The 22882-nt window shown below is 38.3% G+C and overlaps 1 protein-coding gene and 1 long non-coding RNA gene across 6 annotated transcripts in view; one reads left to right on the forward strand and one right to left on the reverse strand.

Annotated features, from left to right (window-relative positions):
- SETBP1 (SET binding protein 1) overlaps positions 1 to 22882 on the reverse strand; it is a 505913-nt gene that overhangs the window by 232426 nt on the left and 250605 nt on the right. For all 5 annotated transcript variants that reach the window (XM_072605257.1, XM_072605253.1, XM_072605254.1 and 2 more), the window contains exon 4: positions 9702 to 9812. In XM_072605257.1, coding sequence (XP_072461358.1) covers positions 9702 to 9812 — 111 coding nt within the window. The remainder of the gene's footprint in view (positions 1 to 9701; positions 9813 to 22882) is intronic.
- Positions 1 to 22882, forward strand: part of LOC140501508 (uncharacterized) — a 50013-nt gene that overhangs the window by 25285 nt on the left and 1846 nt on the right. The gene's annotated exons all lie outside the window — the stretch shown is intronic.

Raw genomic sequence — 22882 nt, forward strand, 5'->3', positions numbered from 1 at the left:
CCTCTCAGGGGAAAAAACAGGAAAACTGAATGCCAGAGTTTCGTATCTGACACAGGTAAATTTAAATAGTTGGCTAGCTTGGTATTATTTGAATTTATAAAAGACATCAGATGACAGTGTTACCACGTTTGAAGAAAGTTCTTAATTTTAATTCCATTACTTAATCATCCTTCTACTCTCTAGGTTATTTGCTCCAAACTTTTTTGTCTAGTATCTCCATGGTCAATATAGATCAAAAGCAAAGCCCTTAAAGTTCTAGGCGCTTCCAGTAGTAACTGTGTAACTGGAATAGCCTGCTTACAAATAGATACAAAGGAATTTGGGGAAGGCATATGTTCATTCTGGAGGCTTGAGAGTCATTGTGAATACTTCTCTGATAGGAAGAAAGTATGACATAGTGGCAAGAGGATTAAAGGTCAGGAGCTCTGAGTTCTAGTTTGGATTATATTCTGAAGTACCTGTGTGATCCTACATAAGTCACTTTCATTCTCAGTGACTTTTATTCAGGAAATGGAGATAATATCACATTGGTATAAACTATATGCCACATTTTTTCCCCCTCTCTCTTCAAATCTGGCATAAATCCTGAGTGGGACCATAAATAATGTTGTTTTTTGGTGTATACTCACAAATATGACTCTCTATCTCTTATCTATCTCCTATAAATGAGATCTCATTCTAGGAATATACTCTATCTCTCGTATATTATTGATGGTCCCTAAGAAGCCACATGCAGGGATCAAATGGAAGATCTTTCATAATATTCTTGTGGGCAGGTAAATATAAACAGAATGACAGTATGGTTGGATAAATTTCTGTCTGGTTAAACCAGTATACCCAAAGACTGCTTATTAATAAAATGATGTCCACCTAAAGGTCTCTAGTAGAATACAGCAGAGACATAGAGAGAGGTCTGTCCTTTTCAACACTTGTATGAATGACTTCAATCAAATCATAAGTCATGCTTGACAAATGTACAGCTAATGATGCTACAGCTCTCATTTATGTAGCATTATCCAAAGTACAAGATCTTGAACTTCTCAAATATCCCAAGATGTAGATAATGTGAATATTTCCATTTTAAAGATGAGTAAACTGAAAAAAGAACTTCACAAATATCCCTTGAGGTAAATAATGCATATATAAGCCCCATATTATAAATGAGGAAACCGAAGATCAGAGAGGTAATAATGTTGAGCTGATGGCAGAATTGTGAACCGGTTCTTTTGATCTCTCTTTCAGTATTTTTAGCATGAAACCATGATGCATAAAGTTGAAAGGATAGTTAATACTGGATGATATAACAAAAATATGTCAAAAGGCTGGAAGAGTGAGCCCAAAATAAAAAAAAAATAAAATTAACAGGAAAAAAATATAAATTCACCAATGTAAACTCACATTAGTGCACACAAAAAATACCTAGGGGACTTTTGTTGACTCAACATCAACCAAGAAATAGTGATTGCTGAAGAAGCAACGAAATCTTATTAGAGAATTGTCCGGTTTTTCAGAGTAGAGTCCAAATAAAAGAAGGCAAAAGTTCTGCTGGAATCCATCCTTATCAGAACATATCTGGAATGTGGTATTTAGGTTGGAATAGTATATTTGAGAGGGAAATTACCAAACTACAAAGAATTCAGATGACAGAAAAACATGTCACGTAAGGACTTTACTGTGTTTGTGTAGGCTGAATAAGAGAGGGCTTAGCTTGCTTGGGGTTCTTTTGGGGGGGGAGGGGAATCTAATGTCATTTAGTATTTGGAGGGCTATAATTTGGAAAAAGGCTCAGACTTACTTTATGCAACTCCAGGGAGTAGAACTAGGGATGGGGATGGACAAGGGAGGGGAAGTTAAAGAGAAGTAGGTTTTTGGATTAATATAAAGAAGTACTTTCTAATCATTAAAATTATTCAAAACTACAATGGCCTTCCTGGAAAATTAGTGAGTTCCCATTGTTTCAAAGGAGAGGCTGTATTACCATGTATCTTTCAGGGACAGTGGACATTCTTATGTGGGATGGGAGGTTAAACTAGATGACCCCAGAAACTCTTGTCAATTCTGAAGCTTTAAGACCATATCTATAAAAATATTTTGAAAAATATAAACTGTCATTCTCATAAAGCTGCTGTTCTATTTCAACTCTACCTTGTTTACTATCCTTCTGACTAGAAATGTTTGAATAAATAGTTTACCTAAGGTGTTTCAGTTCTCATTTTAATTCTTACAATTCTCTCCCTCATGCCTAACTAGGGCAGCTAGGGAGGAACAAAATTTAGATATTCATGAATGAAAATTCGGTTATTAAGCACTTACTATGTGCAAATCACTAAGATTACAAAAGGAGGCAGTCCCTGAACTCAAGGTGCTCATATTCTAATAGCAAGAGTCAACATGAAAGTATCTTTCAGACACAGGTCAGATGGAAGAGCTCAGTGGTCTTCAGGATTCAGCTGGAAAGCAAATGGTAATGTATTTTCTGTAGCGTTATTTTATTCATTAAACCATATCCACTGAACCATTTGACAGTGTCTCTGTCCACTGGTAAGCTCATCCTAAGGATTCAACTATATTGCTTTTATACAGATGGCCTTCACATAATATAAAACTGCAATCTCTCCCCTTAACTACAGTTTCCTCTTTTCAATTACCTAGTAAATATATCTTTAAGAAGTAGTCAGGGGAATGGCCCCTTCTTAAGGAGGCCTCTTCCCTCAATGGGTGTTACTTCCCTCTAAGTGAGTACCTGAAAAGGCCAGCCTAAGAAGACCAAGGTCTCCCATTGAATCCTGGGCCATCTCCAGTCATCCTGATGATTATCTGGTCACTGGATCCAGATGGCTCAGGAGAAGAAAGTGAGGTTGGTGACCTTGCACAACCCTCGCTCACGCAAAACAAAGTCAAGTGTAAGTCATGTCATCATTTCTCTGATGTCATGGTCTTCTTTGAAAACAAAGTGAGTAGACCGAGTTTGCCTGAGCTGGGTAATCCAGCTAATGTTCTCCCGTTTTTCTCCTCCCCCCTTTCCTTTGGGGTTTACTGGCTAGATGTCCTTCCTTCCTTCTTTCCTTCCTTCCTTCCATCCTTCATCATTCCCAAAACTTTAAACCTAGTGCACTTTGAAGTCCATAGACTGGACAACAGTAGGTCTCCTGACCAAACTCCACTTAATGACTGCTTTAGAGTGATTATCAATAGTAACAGTTTTTGTCCCCTCCCAGGTTGATTTAGTTATTTTTTTCTTTTGTTCATTAAAATGGCCATTCCTTGACTACTTCTTAAAGAGGCCTATTCCCTCAATGGGCGTTACCTCCCTCTAAGTGAGTACCCGAAAAGGCCAGCCTAAGGAGGCCAAGGTCTCCCATTGCATCCTGGGCCATTTTCAGTCATCCTCGATTCAGATGGCTCTGAAGAAGTGAGGCTGCTGACCTTGCACAGCCCTCCCTCATTCAAAACAAAGTCGAGTGCAAGTCATGTCATCATTTCTCTGATGTCATGGTCTTCTTCAAAAACAAAGGACAAACACAACAAATATATCTATCTGATTGTCCTAGGAGGATTTCAAATTCAACATGTTCAAAATTGAACTTTTCATTCTCCCTCCAAAACTTACCCCATCTCCTAAATTCCCTCTTTCCACTGACGGATCCACCATCATGAATCATGCAGTAAAAAGTAATTCTGGCTGGACCTAACAATGGAGCATCCTCTTATCTACCATGGACAGCCTCGGAGGTTTTATTTTTTGTTCTTGCTGTTATTTTTTCCCTTTTCTTTTAGCCCTTTAAATGGCAAACGAATAATTTGGAGATAATTCCGTTTCCGTATAAAGTACACACTCAATCTTGAACTCCTAAAAACTGTCAAAATGTTTGAATGTAAAAGGATTATCTGGGATTCATTTCATGAGACATTTGGGCTTATTTTCAGATGTTTCTCCTCACTCCAGAGCACTTGGGGCTCTTTCTCAACTAAGCATTAAACCTCAGTTTTTAATATCTGAGGTGAATTTTGACAAATGTACCTACAATAAGATCATAAATATATAGTTGGAAGAGACCTTAGAGGTCATTTAGTTCAACTCTTACTTTTTACACATTAGGACACTGAGGCTCAGAAAGGCTAAGTGACCTGCTCAAGGTCATAAAGCTAAGAAGTTTCAGAGGAAAACTTTAAACTTACCTCTTTTGGAATCTAAGTCCAGTGTCCTACACACTATGCCATTTCAACTACTTTGGCATTGGTGGAGGGGGGGTGGGGCTTAAAGGTGGGAGGAAGAAAACCTCCAACAACATTCAAGTGGTGAAAAAAATCATATTTTATGTATAGTTCCTATCCCTAAAACCTAAAATCATAACACAATTGTGAAATGAGATAAGGCTTAAAGATGAAAAAACACGATCTTGTCCAAAGCTTATCACTGAGTAATTAGGAAATAAAAGTGTACTTGCATATGTCTAGATGGGCCAAAGAAGTAAATAGTAGAACTGAATAATAGTTTATGGCCTCTGATCTCTGTCTAAAGTCAATTAAGATCATTCAAATCCCAAAGCCTTCTTTTTTGCTCAGTAACAAATCAGTTTTTCTTTTCTGCCTGAACTAACCACTCAGTTACCTTCCTACTCACTTTGTTTTTTCTGTCCCTGAACAACTTTAATTTTGTCTCTACAAAAACACTCCCTTCAAATGGCATTAGAAAATTCCATTTACACAGTTCCTTGATATACTACATATTTAATGATGACAGGATGCACCCTATATGCCACTTTCACAATGATACACAGGATGAGGGAGGATTACAGAGTCACAAGATTATAGGTCTAGGTTTGGAAGGATTTTCCAAGACTATATATTCCAACTTCATTTTATGGCTAAAGAAATTGAGGACCAAGTTGGTTAATGACTTTCCCAAGGTCAAATAAACTTGGGTAAGTCACACTACTTCCTGGACTTCAGTTAGCAAATATGTCAATCAAGGGATCTACAATATCATAGATCTATAGCTAGGAAAAGACTTCAGAAATCATCTCAACCAATCCCTTATTTTACAATTGAAGAAACTGAGGCCCTGGGAGATCAAGTCACATGTCCAAAGTTAGAAAGGTAGTTAAGTGTCAGAAGTGTTCATCAAACTCAAGTTACTCTGACTCAAGATCTGGGACTTTACCATTCTGGTTTGACCAAATCTCCTCTAAACTGTAATATAATGACTTACATTGTCCCCAAATGTCTTGAACATTCTAGCCTCTGTGTCTTTACACCAGTCTACCAACTAGAATGTTTTCTCTGTCCAAATCATGCCCACCTTGTAAGATACAACTCAATTTTCAAACTCTTCTGCAAAGTCTTTTTTAATCACTACACTCTTATATTTCCTCCATCCTTTGGACTCTAGTCCATACAACTCACACATCAATGAATCTACCATCACTACTTCTACTCCCTTATATCTGTATAAAATTTTATAGTCACAAAGTACTTTTCACATCCATTATTTCCTATGATCCTTACAACAATGGTCTTAGGGAAGTGCTACAGTATGCTCTGTTTAATAGGTGAGAAAACTGAGGATCAGATCAGTGAAAGCCCAGAGGCAGGTAAAGGGCAGTGACTTAAACCCTGATCTTCCAACTCCAAGTACAGTTCTTTTGGCAATTGTTAAAAAAAAATCCTTTCTATCATTATCCTTTACTGTCTTTATTATTTATTTTTATTTAATTTCTCCTGCTTAAAATCAAGTTTCATTGAGGAAAGGGATAGAGTTTTATAAATCTTTATATATCCCACCATGCCACAAAAAGTGCTTTGCACCTAAGAGGCATTCAATCAATGTTGATAGATCAGATCCTCTTTATTTTGCCCAAATTTGACCCAATTTGGATCAAATGAAATAATATTTGTAAAATATATAACAGAGTGCTTAGCAAATGGTAGGTGCTTAATAAACTTGTTCAGAAATCATCTCAACCAATCCCTTATTTTACAGTTGAGAAAACTGAGGTCCTGGGAGATCAAGTCAAATGCTCAGGGTTAGAAAGGTAGTTAAGTGTCAGAAGTGTTCATCAAACTCAAGTTACTCTGACTCAAGATCTCCTCCCCCCACCAAATGTCTCCATGAAATTGATTACCTAAAGTTCAAAGGAGGAAGGGCTACTGCTAGTTTCTACATTTTATCAGCAAAGATATGCTTACAACTACTTTTTTTAAGTCTTTCAGTTTGGTTTTTATTTTATAATCTGCCATTTTTGTACCAATTTTATTTGTAATCATACAAGTTATAAGTACTATTCTACAAAAAAAAACAATTGTGGTATATAGATTTTTATTCTCAGGTTTAATTTTTTATTAAAACACAGAATAAAAGATATCTTTCTCCTCAGTCCAGTTTTCTTCTTCAATTCTACCAAATAGGTAAATTATCTGTGATACTGTAATACTTCAGATGACTATCAGTGGGCTTTAAAGCAAGTGCTTCTGAATTATCTCTATATCTTTAACATTTATCTTGGTGTGGTACAAATGGAAAGAACAGCAGATCAGCAGTCAGGAGTTTTAATTTCTATTTTATCACTTTCTTGGGGAAGTCACTTCTCCTTTCTGAGTCTTGGTTTCCTCATCTTCAAATTGGGAATACTTCCACTTTCTCTACCTCACAGGGATCAAATGAGGCCATGTGTGTGAAAGAGCTTTGTAACTATACAGCACTATAGACATATAAGGGATACTGGGTAATGAGTAGCCTTGAAGTGCTTACTTTCTGTTATAACTTTCTCTAGTTACAAAGGATGCTCACGGGATTCCTTGAAATAAAAATGAGAAACAAATAACCATTTTGATGAACTGACAGATTTACCAAGGTCTTCAAAACATACTTGAATGCTCCATCTTCAAACTCTCAAGAACATATCACTTCCAAGGAAATAAATGTCACAGTCTTTCGAGGGCACTGGACATCATTCTTGAACAATGTTCTTATAGAAGTACAAGGAAATAGGACATTATCTAAACTGAAGGGCATGTGGATAAGTATGGTGTCACAGCAATGACATCAAGAATGGAACCTGTTTTACCTATTTCTCTCTCTTATTTCTCAAATGAAAATCTGCTAGTATGATAAGAGATAGAAAATGAAAAAACATCCCTTATCAGTTTCAGGAAACCAACTGTCAAATGTAAAGGTCACTTACTGAAGGAGGGGTAGAATCCTTGGATGGGATTCTGTAGGCAAAAGTTTAAGAAGAGCTGAGCAGTGTGTGTGTGTGTGTGTGTGTCTGTTTTCAATCTGGAAGTGCCAATAAACTGCCATGGATCAACTTCATTAGTGCCTTCCTTTTATTTCCTGTTACACACACACACACACACACACACACACACACACACATCCACGCACATCCCAAAGTGCTTTTGTCTTAATTGTACATTAAAGGTTAAGCCTCAATAGATCAGTTAGGAAAGTTTCTTCTAGGGGGAAAGAATGGTTAAGTTTATACTTGGGAGGTTCTCCAAACATCATGGCATTATTGCCACCTATCTTGCTCTGCTGATGGGGCTGCTACCCTTGAAGTTCGCCTGAGCAACTGCAGTTGATATAAGTTGTAGTACAGATGGACTTTCTCAAATAATCAGAGCCCAGCTTTTCAGAATTAATAATAACAGAGAGAGTCTTCTGGATTTCTAACTGCAAATTCACAAATTCATAGCTGTGAGGTTAAATAGTTTGTCTTTTTGTTTTGTCTGCTTGGGGCTTGAGGTTTGAAGAGAGGCAATAAATTCAGATTTAGATCATAAAATACAGACCATAGAATTTTAGAATTGGAATGGACTTTATATCATTCAACCCCCTCATCAGATTCTTTCCCAAATAGTTTGGCAGGAAATTTTAATTTTCTTAAATCTGTGGTGACCTATTTGATGTTATTGGAGCAAAATTCAGACAAAAATAGACCCTAAACACATCAAAGACATTCAATTCCATTTTCAAGAGTTGAAGGAAAAATGAAGACTATTATGCTCAGGGAAAAGACCAACACAGTTGGTCAGGAAAGAGGCCCAGTTTTTTAGGATCAATGCAAAGGGTTAGAAGGCAGGATGGAGGTGGACATAGTCAATGTCAGAGCCTGAAGTCAAAATAAATTAACTCACCTCTCAGGCTTCCTTTAGAATTGAGAAATTAAATACATGGGGAAAATGTCAAGCATTTTGTGTAGAAACTGCAGATTCTCAACGAATGTCAAAGAAAAGACCTCACACCATGTCTTGCCAACTGGTAAGGAATGAACAGGTGTTCATGAGTTCAGAAAGGCTGATAAATCAAGATGTCCATCTGACTTTAAACAAGAATGACTTCAAACCAATATCATCAGCTGATTTGACACCCTTGAGGGGGCTAGCTGTCAATTCCCCCCTGGCTGTCTTTCTTAGCCCCCTTTCCTTGGGCTTCTCTCTAGTTTTCTCTCAATCAGTTACCATGCTTTGAGCCACTGAGGGAAACTGTCAGTGCTACCAACATTGTTAATCTTCAGGGATCATGTCAATGACAGTTACCACTCATAGAAGTCCTCTCTTTCCCTTCCTCCCTACCCCTCTCCTACCAAAAATGGATAAAAATAATAGATCTTAATAATCTTAGAACTTGAGTAGATAAGCCAAGTCTGGGGAAATAAACATATTGTCACAATTTTTAAAAAGACACAAAGCCTCCTTATGTCTTATACAAATTTTTAGTTTGTTCCAAGTAAGAAACCTATTCTTTTTGGCATAAATTCAATGGAATGAATTTATAAGATTTGCTGGAAGGCAAATCTTCAGTTAAATCATAATGGAAACAGTCCCAGCCTAGAAAAATTATCTCTAAGAGTTCCATATAAAGACTTCTGACCACTCAACTGAACCAAAATTTCAGAAAGTACCCACAAAATGGTTTACATTTCAGATTTGATGAGCCTAAACTACCTGTGGCTCCAAGACAGAGTACACCTAACCTGCATCCCAGGGGATAGAACATGTGATACTGATCATCTTAATAATACATTCTAACCATGTGAAATAATCAGTTCTAACCTGGTGCATGTTGTAGTGGTGAGCTGGCAAAGGGACCCTGATCTACGCTAGCAAACAAAAGAAAATAAAAAGAAAACAAAAACTTATCAAGGATCGTGTTACTAACAATATATTTCAGATATCCATCAATGGAGGTGGTATCCTGGACACATAATGTACATGAGCCCAGAATAATTGACCTATGCCTACTCAGTGCTTAAACATGATATTTGTAAGCCCCTTGACACACAGGATACAATTTCTTGAGGAAAGAACACCAACCCAAGACTTCTACCATTTGGTGGAAGCATTGGTTCTTTTTCTTGAAAAAAAAATGAATAGAGATAAACTGATAGATGTCATAGTGATAGGGAACCATAATTCATTGGAGAAAATAAGAATACACTACTTTGTGCATCAAGAGGTAATTGATAAACACACAGGTGGGTCTTCCTAGACTCTCAGTGAATTTAACAAATATGAATAAAAGACCTATTATATAGGCAATGTATTCTATGAGGTGTTGAGGAAAACATAAAAATGAATTAAGACTTATAACCCCTTTCATAGAGTTTGAAATCAAGTAGAAGGAATCAAACGAAAGCATAAAATTAGAGTTCTTCAAGGAATCAAAATGATAGGGTAATTCTTGTAAAGCAACTTACCGAACTCTTCTTGCAGGATGGACATTTTCTCTGAGGACACCCAATTCTTGACCCAATACATGGAGCTCGGCCAATTCCTTCTGGCTCAACCATATTGAGCTTGTCTTTGACCTTAAATATGAGGTATAACATGATTAGGTTCTAAAGTCAAGATTCCAAATATTTGGTAACAATGCACAACCCAACTTAAAAAATACACATACTTTTCCCAGCTGGCAAAATCTACAGCCTTAGCTTTCCCATTTTGATATGTTCATGGCCCTTGGAATCAGCTATGACATTAATGCACACACAAAGGTAAAGGATTTTAGAGATCATTTGGTACCAACCCATCATTTTAAAGATATGAAAATTGAGGTCCAGAGAATTAAAGTGACTTACCTAGTGTTATAAATGTAATTAGAGGCTAAGCTGGGGTTAAAATCAATGCTACTTGACTTTTAGTTCAACTCCTTAAATTCAACAAATTCATTTCTGTGTATCTTTAGAGTAGAGCTCTCTCTTTTTTTTCCTACTCTCTTTTTTTCCCAGTGTTCTATGATCACTATTTACTTAGGTGTTGAAGCTGTTATACATTCATAAGGATCCTCTCTATCATTCATTCCTTGAGGCATATTTTAAGAAATGCAATGCTTTCTTCTTATAGAAGTTTGACATTTGGAACCTGTCTTTATTAGCATATTCTACATTTAACATGTAAAAAGTTGAGAAACTATCACTCTTGCTGTCCAAAATGTTAGACCTTTTAGAATTGCTCAGGGACTGTACTTTCATTTAGGCCATGACCTCTATTCACCTAAACTGAGCAAGAGGTAGCTGTTGGTAAAATCTCCAGGCACTGGACTGGGACACCCAGCCTAAAGGAATTCAGACCTTCCCTTCAGACTTCATGATGACTTAGGACAGACCACACTTTTCTCATAGACATAGACATAGATTCACTTGCCATATAGATTTCAATCACCAATTCAAAGAATCTTAGAGCTTGAAGGTACATTACAGGTCACCTCATCCCACAAATCTCTAAAGCATCCCAGACAGGTGGTTAACTATCCTCTCTTCCAGAACTTCCAATGCAAGGAAGCTCAGTAATTATGACAGAACCCCATTCCCATTCTGGACACCTCTGATGGTTAAGATAATTTTTCATGATTTAATGAAATCCATCTTCCTGTAACTTCTCCCCATTGTTACTTATTCTGAGTTAGCCTGACAAAGGGGTTCAGAAATTTGTGATCCATGCATCTCTCCCCACTTCACACCCTCTACCCCACCAGACCCTCAGATAACCTCCTACAAATACAAATAAACAAACATAAATCTCACAGAAGGTTTACCTTTGCCTACGTATCTTTTTCCCAAATAGACCTCACCACCTTTTCCTTGCTTTGCTCTATTTCCTTCATTTATTTGATTGTAAGTTGTCTCAAGGCAGGTACTGCATTCTTGTAAAACAACATCTAATATCTCTTCCTGAAGCTTGTAGCAGCCTCCATGCCTACCAGGATCTTAATCACTGCTCTTAACTGACCTATTATCGTGGACTGAAATCATGATACAAGACTGAATTTGGGAAAAGTTCACTATAGTCATGACCACTAAGAAGAATAGCATGCATTTATATAGCATTTTATGGTCTGGAAGCACTGGCATATGGGTACTATTTTTATTCTTATTTTACAGATCAGGAAACTAAAGATGAGAATGGTTAAGTGACTTATCTAGCTGAGGCAGGATTTGAATTCAAGACTTCCTGATTACAAGTCCAGTACTCTATTCACTATGCCACTTAGCTGCCTATGGATCTTCCTTTTTTAATTTGTTTTGGGGGAGAGGGAATGGGGAGAGCCAGTCCTATAATTTCAGAAGTTTTATGAAGAAACTCCCTCTAACAAAGCCCATTGGCTTTGCAAATAACTGCTATATAGAGTTGTTTGGTACTGATTTGATTGGGGGCACACAGTCATTAAGTGCCAGAATCAGGACTTTAACCTAAGTCTCCCTTACTCTGAGGCTGGTTCTTTAGTTCCTACACAACACTATCTCTTATTATTGGTCATATGCTTCTTCCAGTTCTGATATGTCTATACAAGCATTTGGGGGAAGAGGCCTGCATGGGATATGACAGGCTTTTGCTTGCTGTGGTCGTTGTTTTTTAGGGAGAAGTACTGGCCCAAATTTATTTGCAAGGTCATTGATAATTCATGGCCTTAAAAATAATACCTCACAGGGTGGAGAACATCAGCCTTCCTAAAAACTTCTTTTTTAAAGTTCCACCTCAGAATACCCAAACCCTGCTGAGAAGACTCTGACCCACTAGAGAATTTCACACTAATATAAGTTAGGCTAACCAACCTTCACCTTTGCAATCATTTTCAAATGGAAGAAGTCTAACCTGTCAGTCTGCCCAGTAAATAAAACTTTACCAATTCACAGTAACGAGAAGAGTCAAGGCTGGGACAACTAGCTGTCTGCCACAGAGCAAGTGATACTGAGGCAATAGCACTATGATCTGATACCCTCAACTCAATTTGGTATTTTATGTTCTTTTGGGATTCCGCAGGGTCATTCCTGGACTCTGAGGGTCTATAGGTGACAGTCTCCTCCACACATTTATCTAAGAGTCCAACATATTATCTGAACAGCTGCCAGTGGAAGAAGGGACAGTATCAAAACAAAATGGCCTCAAGTATCTCTTTTCAAGGTGAGAGAGAGGGACAAGGAAAATAGATCCCAGCAGGAATTATCTGGAGTTTATCAGAGCTTCTATACACCAAGTCCTGCCACAGTTTGAACCCTGTCATTAATAATCTGATATTCCCTTCCATGCCTTCCTGCCAGTCCCCATCTGCCTCTCTCTAAACAGGACCTGTTTCTACCCTACAAATTGTCAGATGAAAAGCAGGTCATACCCAGGTGTGAGGTGCAACTCAGCATGTATCAATGCCCTGGCAGAGAGCCCAGATCTTAGAGGCAAGGGAACCCAGAATAGGACACAGAAGTCCGGGCTGGTGGAGTTGGGATTCAGCAGGAGCCACAAAGCCTGGGGAGCTGTGGAGACCAAGTGATTTTTCTGTAGCAAGATCAGAAACCACTGGCACAGGACACCCAGCACTGAAGGGAGAAGTGGCAAAAAGGCAAGAGGCAAGAGAAACAAATAAGCACTAAAACTCTGGGACATGTGGGGAGGTGATGAGGAAGGCAAAGAACGTGACCATGTCTTTTCTCAAATCATCACTCAGGTTCTTCTTCTTCCAGCCTGAAGTAGTCATAGATACAGCTTACACCCAAGCTGTCAGTCAAGGAGAGGCCAGCTCTTAAATGTTCATGATTAGCTCCCTTCCTCAATTAGAGAAAGATAAATCACAGCTCTTTCCCAAAGTGGATAGAGCAACACACCCATCAATTTCTATGGCACCGAATATAAACAGCAAATGATGCTCTTGCAAAATTTCCAAGAAAGATTATATTTTATGTATTTACTTTCATCTGCCAAAATGTATGCATTGGGGACAGGGTTGGGGGGAGTTGAATCTCCCTCTCCCCCTCTTACCATCATGTAACATTTTTGAAATGCACCAGTTGCTTGACATTCAACCCGAAGTAGAAATCCATTTCATCTACCCCTACCTCACCCTAATCCCTCCCCCATTTGTCGGTATTTAAGGCTTAATGAACTCTTGGCTGGGCTCTGCCTTCCCAGAGCTAAATGTTCATGATTGCTATTTAATGGTGAGCTGTCCAATTCACACACATGCCAAGAATCCTTGTTGGTCATCAGAAATATGTATTTATTGATGGCTGGTTAATCTATGGAGAGGTTGCTCACTGAGAACCATTAAGCTGTGTACCTTGCCATTTAAAATCACCAGGGGAACTGCAATAGGATGGAGAATTTAGTCCTAGCAGACTTACTTCCCCCTCCTCCCCAACCCTCCATTGATAATCTCCCAATGGCTGCAAATGAGCACAGGGAAGAGAGAACACTTGCAGCTTGAAACCTTTCGGTGCAAGAGACTCGCTGCAAATGAACATCCTGAGTAAACAAAGCCCATCAGGCCCCGGCAAGGGTCCGAAGCCTGATTGGGCTAAAAACATCACGATGGAATCTGCAATTGGCAAAGTAATTGGCGTTATTACAGCTGATGGGAAATTTCTGATGCTGTCTGTGTGCTCCCCTTTTGAAATAATACTCAGCCATTTAATTTGTTCAGTTCTCATCGGGCTGATTGCTCTTTTCTTCTGGAGTTTATCAGGAATGAAACGGATTGTCTCTGTGGGTTAAGATTTTATATCCATTTTTTTTAAAGCTCCCTCCCTTCCACCCCTTCCCCTCCTCCTGCCAGAGTTTCAAGATAGCAGCAGGGATTTATTGGGCTTCATGATGTAATAATTGTGGATGACTGGTATTCGGATGTCACTCAAAACTCTGTATTTCTCAAGTTCAACTGGAGGAAAAGGGTTCATGCTCCTCTTTATAACTGAGAAATGAGTGACATTCAAACCCAGAATGATGCTGATACTTTGGCAAAGGCTAGGGAAACTAGTGAGGACCAAGAATAAGCCCCATAGTGGTGTTGACATAGTAGCATTTTGTTGTGGCTATATATGTATGTGGCTATATGTAGGAAGAAGGGAGAATTGACAGGATTGATCCCTGAAACAAACACATGTCTATGATTGATTCCATTGCATTTGATCAACCAATATTTATTGAGGGTTAAAATTTGCCCCAGAAACTTTCTGGAAATTTCTAGTCTTGCATCACCAGGCATTTGCAGCCCACTTCAGGATTCTTATTCCTATCCCAAAACAGGAAACTTACCATGTTTATGTTTATGAAATTTAGAAAGGGACTTTTTCTTCCTCTTCATCCAACAGCTATTCTCATCCACATGGCAATTATCCACTAGCTACTGGAATTAGGCTTCATAAGAACTGACACTGTTTTTGTACCTATGGATGTTACCCTGACTTTTAAGTCACATCAAAACTGGACCCAAGATACCCCCAACCTCAGCTCTCCCGTCACTTTCAGAGAGTTGACAATGGGAACAAACAGGAGCCCCTGAGTTTATGGATATGAAAAAGGATGTTGTATAAAATCTCAGAGGAAAGGAAAAAAAAAACTCTCTCAAAAACTATAAGCCAGTCTCACTACTCAGGAGGACTTCCACTTCTTTACAATACAAATCTAATTTTCCTATTGATTTCCTAACTGAAAAATCACTGGACTTGTGCTTTTCCCTTATGAATATTCAAGCTAGTCTCCTAGGGATAGGAGTTTCATTTCTTGGATTTGTATTCCTGTACCTAGCACACTGCCTAAGACATAGGAGATGTTAAAAAAAAAAAAGCACATGTTGACTGACTGATTGATTGATGCAGCCAATGAGAAGGAAGAAGCCCAGACACTTCAGAGGCCAGAATTTTTTTTAAGTATAAGAGAGAGGTGGGGAATTCAGGTACTAAATCTATCTGTTTAGGGATTTAACACTAAGAAATGGAAAGTTAGGCATCAAAGCATCACTTTAAGCATGCTTTCTATAATAATGATGATAATAACTTGTATAGCAATTGAAGGTTTACAAAGTGCTTTACATCTATGATCTCACTTAATAGTCACAACCAATGATACTATTATCCTCATTTGATGGATGAAGAACTTGAGGCTAGGAAGTGACTTGCCTAAGGTCGTGCAACTAGTAAATGTTGGAGGCAGAATTAGAACTCAGGTCTTTCTGATAGCAAGTTCAGTAGTCCATCTCCTGAGTGACCTAACTGTCCTTTTGAGGTTTCTCAAAAACAAATAAAAAACTATACAAGTCTTAGGCATATACAAGTAAACTATTTCGTGTGTTTCTAAGAAATAGGTGATAGCATCTTCACAAACATTTTTAATTTATTTCAATAAACCAGCTATTTATGGAGGAAATTCTATGGACTAAATCCTATGGCAGATATAAGAGGAGTATAAAACATGAAACCTGTTATCAAGGACCCTGCAAGCTCATGAAGGAAAAGACATGTACATAAATAACTGTGATATAAGGGTTAGTGAGATAAATTCAAAGGAGAAACCTATAACAAAAAATGATCAATAGGGTCAAAAATTTGAGAATGGAAACTTTACTTTCATTTGGTGGGGGAGGGGAAAAAGAGAATGAAAACAAAAGGGTCAGTCAGTAAAGGCAAGATGGGTGTGGAAAGAAGAGACTTTATCAAGTAGAGATTAAAGGTGTTGCCTTTAGAGCACATTAACTTAGATTAAGGTATGAATGGCTCATCCAATTTCTGGATGACATGGAACTATGTGAAATAGTTACAACAATGGGTAACAGAAATAGTATCCTAAAAAATGTTAATGACTACATCTAATACAGGTGATAAACTGAACCTATGATTTCAAGATATATGGAACTCCCAGATGAAGGATTTCTCTTCCCAAAAGCAGGGTAGCACATTGACTGCAAATGATAATCTCAAAATATTGAAAAGCACTAGGAGGTTAAATTACTTGGCTAGGATCACACAGGTAGTAGTATCAAGGATAGGATTTAAATCTAGCTCTTGCTGGCTCTGAAGCCAGCTTTCTATCCACTGTGCCATGCTGCCTCTCATCTACAAAAATGATATTAAATAGGAAAAAATATAAAGTTCTATGCTTGAGTCTTAAAAAATTTCTACAAGGCTAGAAAACATTTCAAGTAAGAAAATCATTGGGGTTTTTGTGGGCTTGAAACCTCAGGAGTCAATAGTGTGAAGTGGAAACCAAGAAATCAAATGAATTGTTAAGGAACATTAGCAGAAGAAAGTTTATAGAAGGAAGAAGTGAATTATTTCCTTGTACTCTGCCCGAGGCAGACCACATCTAGAGCACCTGTACTCAATTCAGGACACCTATGTCATTGACAAACGGATATATCCAGAGGCAAGCACTCAGGAGACCAAAGATTATATAAGAAGAGCAGTTGAAGAAATCGAAGATATTGTGGGGACATGATAACTATATGCATATAAAGGACTGTCAAAGGGAAGAGGGATCCATTTTGTTCCTGCTTTGCCCCAAAGGTCAGAACTAGGAACAATGGTTAGCCCAGTTTGCAGAGAGGCAGATTTTTGACTTGACACAAGGAAAATCTCCCTAAAATCAGAGCAGTTCAAAATGAACTGTGCTGCCTTTGGAGACAATGGTTTCCATCTCACTGGGGTCTCCAAGAAGATGAATGACCAGTTTCTATTGAAGTTGTAGAGAAGATATCTATTCAGGTACAGATTGAACTAAAAGGTCTCCAAAGTCTCTTCCAACTCTGAGTTTCTGTCTTTCCTTTCTATCACTGTATCTCTTGTGTCTTGAACATAGTAGTGTTTCTGATAGGATTGAATTACATTGCTTTTGGATAGTAGGTATGATCTTAATATAACAATAATGCTAACTATTTGGAGCCTAATCTAGGGAATTAGGTAGGGGGTAGGTGGTGATATTTTAGGTCAAAATATGAAGTAACTATTAAGTCCCAAAACTTTCCCCCCAGCTCATCAAATATTTTGAAAGGCAATTTCTAAGGAGTAATTTAAAACTAGTTTTGAGCATCAAAGCCCTTATAGTAAATTGTCCAGTTGGTGGCATGAATTTTGAGACATTTATCAAAAATCAGTCCCATAATCTCATAACCATGATTTATATGTGAATTAAGTGTCAAAATGGAGAAACAATACCTTGCAACAAAAGATATCAATACAGCATCAGAATGATCCCTCAGTTTTCTCTTCTCAGGGCTAAGCAAACCCCAATTTTGCCTTCCCCAGGAGTTTAAATCTCCATTATATTAAACAATCTAGAATTAATAGCATATGGAAGATATGGCCACTGTGAGTTTCCCTCCAATACCATTACTTATGGTGTAGTGAAAATTAGATCACTGGATTAAAAGTCAGATGATAAGAGTTTGAATCCCAGTTAACCCACTAACTATTTGGTTGACTTTGGGCACTTTACTTAACCATTTGGGGCTTCAGTTTATTCATCTATAAAATTAGGAATTTCCCTGAAATGGCCTTTAAGTATCCTTCTCACTCTAAGATCCCTTGATCCCAAACAACAACACTAACAAAATATTCTAGGAGAAAGAAGAAAATTATTTTACTTTCTTGGGAAGTGCCATGATTTTGCCACATTGTCTTGGGAGGCTGGCAGGAAGCCTGCGTTCTACCCTGACTTCATTAGGCCTTCTTTAGTTTTTATTATATGACTAGCTATGAGTAACGGCAGGTGTTGCTTTTTCCAAAGTAGACCTGGGCTATGAAAGGCTATGGGACTTTTAAAAGTTTTCTATCAGGGTAAAAATAAGTATATTAAAATGTTATTCTGATCCCACATAGCCTTGGGCTCTGACTGAGAATTTGGCTATACTACAGGTTTTGGTACATTTTGGGGGTTTGTGGGAGGTATAAAGGGAAAACTATGTCTAAGGGTTAATACACACACACACATACATACACACATACTTACATGCACACGCACACATGCACCCACACAAACTAAAACACTTCCCATTATCAGGGAAGCATCAGAAAATTTGTGGTTGGAGGGTGTTTGCAGACTTTTCAAAGCAACACAGTCTGCAAGCCCAAGGAAGCAGATGGCTAGAAGGAATTTTTTCTAGGCCTGGCAAGCTGTTAAGCTTGGACTTAATTGGACTCATTGTAGGGACCTCCTGATACTTATTGATTCAAATCAATGGAAATCAAGTGAAGAAACCTTTATTAAGTATTTCCTATGTGTAACCAGGTGGCACAGCAGGAAGACTCATCTTCATGAGTTCAAAATCCCACCTGAGATACTTACTAGTTGTGTGACCCTGGGTCAGTTAATCATTTGCCTCAGTTTCCTTATCTGTAAAATGAGTTGGAGAAGGAAATGACAAATCATTCTAGTATCTTTGCCAAGAAAACCCCAAATAGGGTCATGAAGAGTCAGATGCAACTGAATGACTAAACAACAAAACAAAAATGCGCAACCAAACTGCCCCTGATCTGAGTTTACAATCCACTAGAGAGAGAAGCACAACACATATACAGATAAGTATAAAAGTGGCATTTGAGTTGAACCTTGAAGACAGTTAAAATTTCAGGCAAGATGTTGTAATCTTCTAGACATGGAAGAACATGGCTTGTATGAATGCACAAAGTTGGAAGGCAACAGTATGGCTGACAGGTAGAATCATGTTAAATAAGATTAGAAAGATAAGTGTGAGATTCCTTTCTGCAAGCAGGCAGATGGCATGAGAGGGCACATGGAAAGGGTCCCAAAGTGAATGGGTTTGCTCATTTGTGGGATGAGGCTCTTTCAACATGAAGATGGGATACCTCTGACCAAAGAGAAAGGGAAGAGGACATGTTCCCTAGGACCCTAGAGATAATCTGGCCATGTGGTTTCTCAGGGTAAGGTCTCTGACATTATTAATGGGAGACTCTGAAATATAGCTACACTATTTGGTACAAATCTTTCCCCATAGCATTTCAAATTTGCTGTAATCCATCCTCATGTTTCTTCTTGATGAAGACTGACTCTTCTAAAAGTCTAGAAAGCAGAAAATAGCACAATATAAAATATAATATAAAAAACTTGCGAGTGTCTTTGTGATTTAGTGACAAAAGTGAGAGATGTATAAACTTATATAGGGGTCAAATTTTGGTATAGAAATAAGAACAATTAACAAGGTTTAGAAGATGACTTGTGGAATTAAAAGGTCACAGAATTTTAGAGCAGAAAGGAAACTCAGAGTGATCTGGATGATATATTTGGAACAAGAGGACCTTGGTTCAAAACCTGGTTCTACACTTCTCCACTTTATGAGACCTTAGGCAAAGCATTTAATGCCCCTGGATTTCAATTTTCTCATCTGTAAAATGAAAGGATTGGACTAGATAGTCTCTGAGGTTCCTGCCAGCTCTAAACCTGTCTTGGAGGCTGTATGCACCCCACAATATTCCCAAGTACACTTAAACAAGAGTAAGATGGAACTGGTAAATATTTTACAAAATAAACTGAAAATACAATACAAGATAGATAATGCGGATATGTGGTTTTCTTATGAAACAGTGTCATTTCTATTTGAGTTTGATATCACTATACTAACACAATCCATAAACTTACATGTGAGAAAACTGTGGTGGTTACTTGCCCAAGATCACATAGAAAGTCCCTGACAAAGCTGAAACAAGAATACATGAGTCTTTTGACTCACAGTTTGCTGTCCCTTTTCCTACAATGCAAATATGCAGATAGGTTCCAAGACTCAAAAAGACTCTGGTAGAGTAGAAGGCTGGAACATCACAGTATCAAAGAATGGAGTCTTGCAGTGGGTCACCCAATGGTCATAGAGGCAGAAAGCTCAGGAAAGCTCCTGACTATTAGCAGTGAGAAGCTTCCATGAGGGCTTCCTGCTTGATTAAAGTATGAAATGAAATGTAATAAAAGGATCAAGTGGATGTTGGAGTGGAAGTGTGAGTTAAGGAAGGGCTGATCTTTAGATGAGAAATTGGTTGCACTTTCACAGCTGTGGGGTTTGAGGGGTGGAGGGACATGGTATTAATGCACATGCAAGGTATTTCTCTTCGCTGTCTTCAGCTAAATCTGATGGACAAAGATGTACAACAGATCAACATTTAACATGATAGAATATGAAGGAAAACATTACTTCCCTGCTCAAGAACCTTCAAAGGCTACATGGTGCCTTGGGGCTAAATTCTTCAATCTCCCAACCATTTTTAGTAGTATACTAAAATAACTGGTGTGGGGTTAAGATTGACATTATGGTAAAAGTAGTTCCATTGTTGGTAGTGCCTTTCAGTCAAACTCTGACGTTGACAGAGACAGCTAGCTGTGGGCCTCTTGAGAAACTGTATCAAAGTATTGTTACAATGTTTTACATATTTATATTTTGTATCCTTGAGAAGACTACCTATTTCTGTAGGGCCAGGGTTGTGTGTTATATTCACATCTACAATAAGAAGTTAATTGGATGGTTAGTGCACCTTGGGAGATGGAAATACCTCCACAGTAGTCTCTCAAGATGTTCTTTAATCCCAGGAGAACTTATTATGATCGAGAATACTCCATTCAAGTGCCAAACTCTCTGGGAAACACCTGCAGAATTTCTCTTTCCATGAGTAAATGCCAGCACTAATAAAATGTATCTAATAAAAATACTGCCAAGGTGGGTACTAAATGATCACATTACTTCCCAGTGAAAACATGGGTTCTTTAAGAGAAAGGTGTTAATTATAATTCAACTGCAAGAAAATCACACTTGTGGTTTAAATATCCATGGTGCACTGACCACCCAAAAAATAGGTAAGCAGGTTGGTGCCAAGGTGAAGGACAAAGTGTGCAAATACATGAAAATATGGAATTACGTGATGGCAATTGAGTTTTTAAGAGTTTTAGATGCTCCTCCATGGTAAAGAAAACAAATGACATGAAGGCCCTAGGAGACAGAAAGATAGAGGAGAATAGGAGACTCCCAAGCATTCCTTAAGAAATTCACCACAAAGTTGGAATCACTTCAGAGGAAAAATGTTACATGCACTACACATCTTCCCATGGACTCACAAAAGAGACATATCTAGGAGCAACATTTATGGCAAGACAGAAAAATCAGTCCTAACTATGAGCTGAAGTAGCAGCAGTTGACTTGTAGGATGGCATCAGTCAATGAACCACTGAAGCTGTTGGCAGTCTTTTACTTGTCAGCATTCTCACCTGGTGACTACTCAACATATTCTTATGTGACATCCCTTGTAGCTTTGACAAAATAGCCATGACATTGTGTGTCATTACAATTATGGACACTCTCTGCCACCTTATTTTGTTTTTGTTTCCCATTCTCTCTCCTATATGTTGAATTCATGTTTCAAGTAGGAAGTGACTTATTGCACAATATTGTGTATAAGAGGCACACAATGTTTATATTTTGGTTGACTGGCTCCATTATTCTAGCATCTAAATGCCAATGAACATGTCAAAATTTACAGAATTCCTTATGAAAAAAAGTTCCTTGTTATGGGACACATACATGTATGTACACCCCACCCCCCCACCCCCACCCCCACACACATCTGTAGCAATTTCTTGATGGCCCAGTTTTGGTAATTGAAGTTATTATGGGGGCTGGCGCAGAATTTAGACTTGTGAATAGGCTTTCCTTCCTGAAATGATCATTTTGAGGAGGGCGCAGCCAAAATGGTGGAGTAGCAACAGGGACCCGTGTGAGCTCTTCCCCGAAGCCCCTCAAAAAACCTGTAAAAAATCACTCTAACCAAATTCTTGAGCAGCAGAAGCCACAAAATGACAGATTGAAGCAAATTTCCAGCCCAAAACATTCTGGAAGGTCAACAGGAAAGGTCTATTGCAATGGGCTGGGAACAGACAGCAGTTTGGCATGGGCCATGCTGGCATGGGAAGAGCTGGAAGAGGCCTTGTGGGACTGAATCACTGGCAGCTGTGGTAGTTTCGAAACCCACATGTATCTAATATACCCACAAACGCCAAAGATAGTTTAGAAGGTTAGTGGGAAGGGTCTTTCATCTGGCTGAGAGGAGAGCTTGGTCTGGCTCCAGACTCAGCTCCAGTCCCAGTGCACCCTGAACTCAGCCTCAGGGCAGTGGCAGTCACTGCCTAAGCTGCAGCTGCTTCTGGAGCCCTTCACTTAACAAAGAGCTCAAAGGTCAAGTGATTGGCTGGGAAGATGAACAGCAGAGAAAAAATAGACTACAGATTCTAACTTTCTTGCTGAAAAGGTATTTTCTTACATCATTGATGATAAAGAAGATCAAGGGATGAGACCAGAAGAACATAACAAACCCAAACAAAGCTCCTACATTCAAAGCCTCTAAGAAAAATATGAATTTGTCTCAGACCATGGAAGAGCTTTAAAAGGATTTTGAAAATCAAGTAAGAGGAGTAGAGGAAAAATTTTGAAGAGAAATGAGAGTAATACAAGAAAATCATGAAAAACAACTCAACAGCTTGCCAAAGGAGACCCAAAAAAATGCTGAAGAAAATAACACCTTTAAAATTAGATTCACTCAAATGGCAAAAGCCAATGAGAAGAAGAATGCCTTAAAAAGCAGAATGGGCCAAATGGAAAAAGAGGTCCAAAAGCTCACTGAAGAAA

The sequence above is a fragment of the Notamacropus eugenii genome, chromosome 4 (assembly GCF_028372415.1).
Source record: "Notamacropus eugenii isolate mMacEug1 chromosome 4, mMacEug1.pri_v2, whole genome shotgun sequence".
NCBI lineage: Eukaryota > Metazoa > Chordata > Mammalia > Diprotodontia > Macropodidae > Notamacropus > Notamacropus eugenii.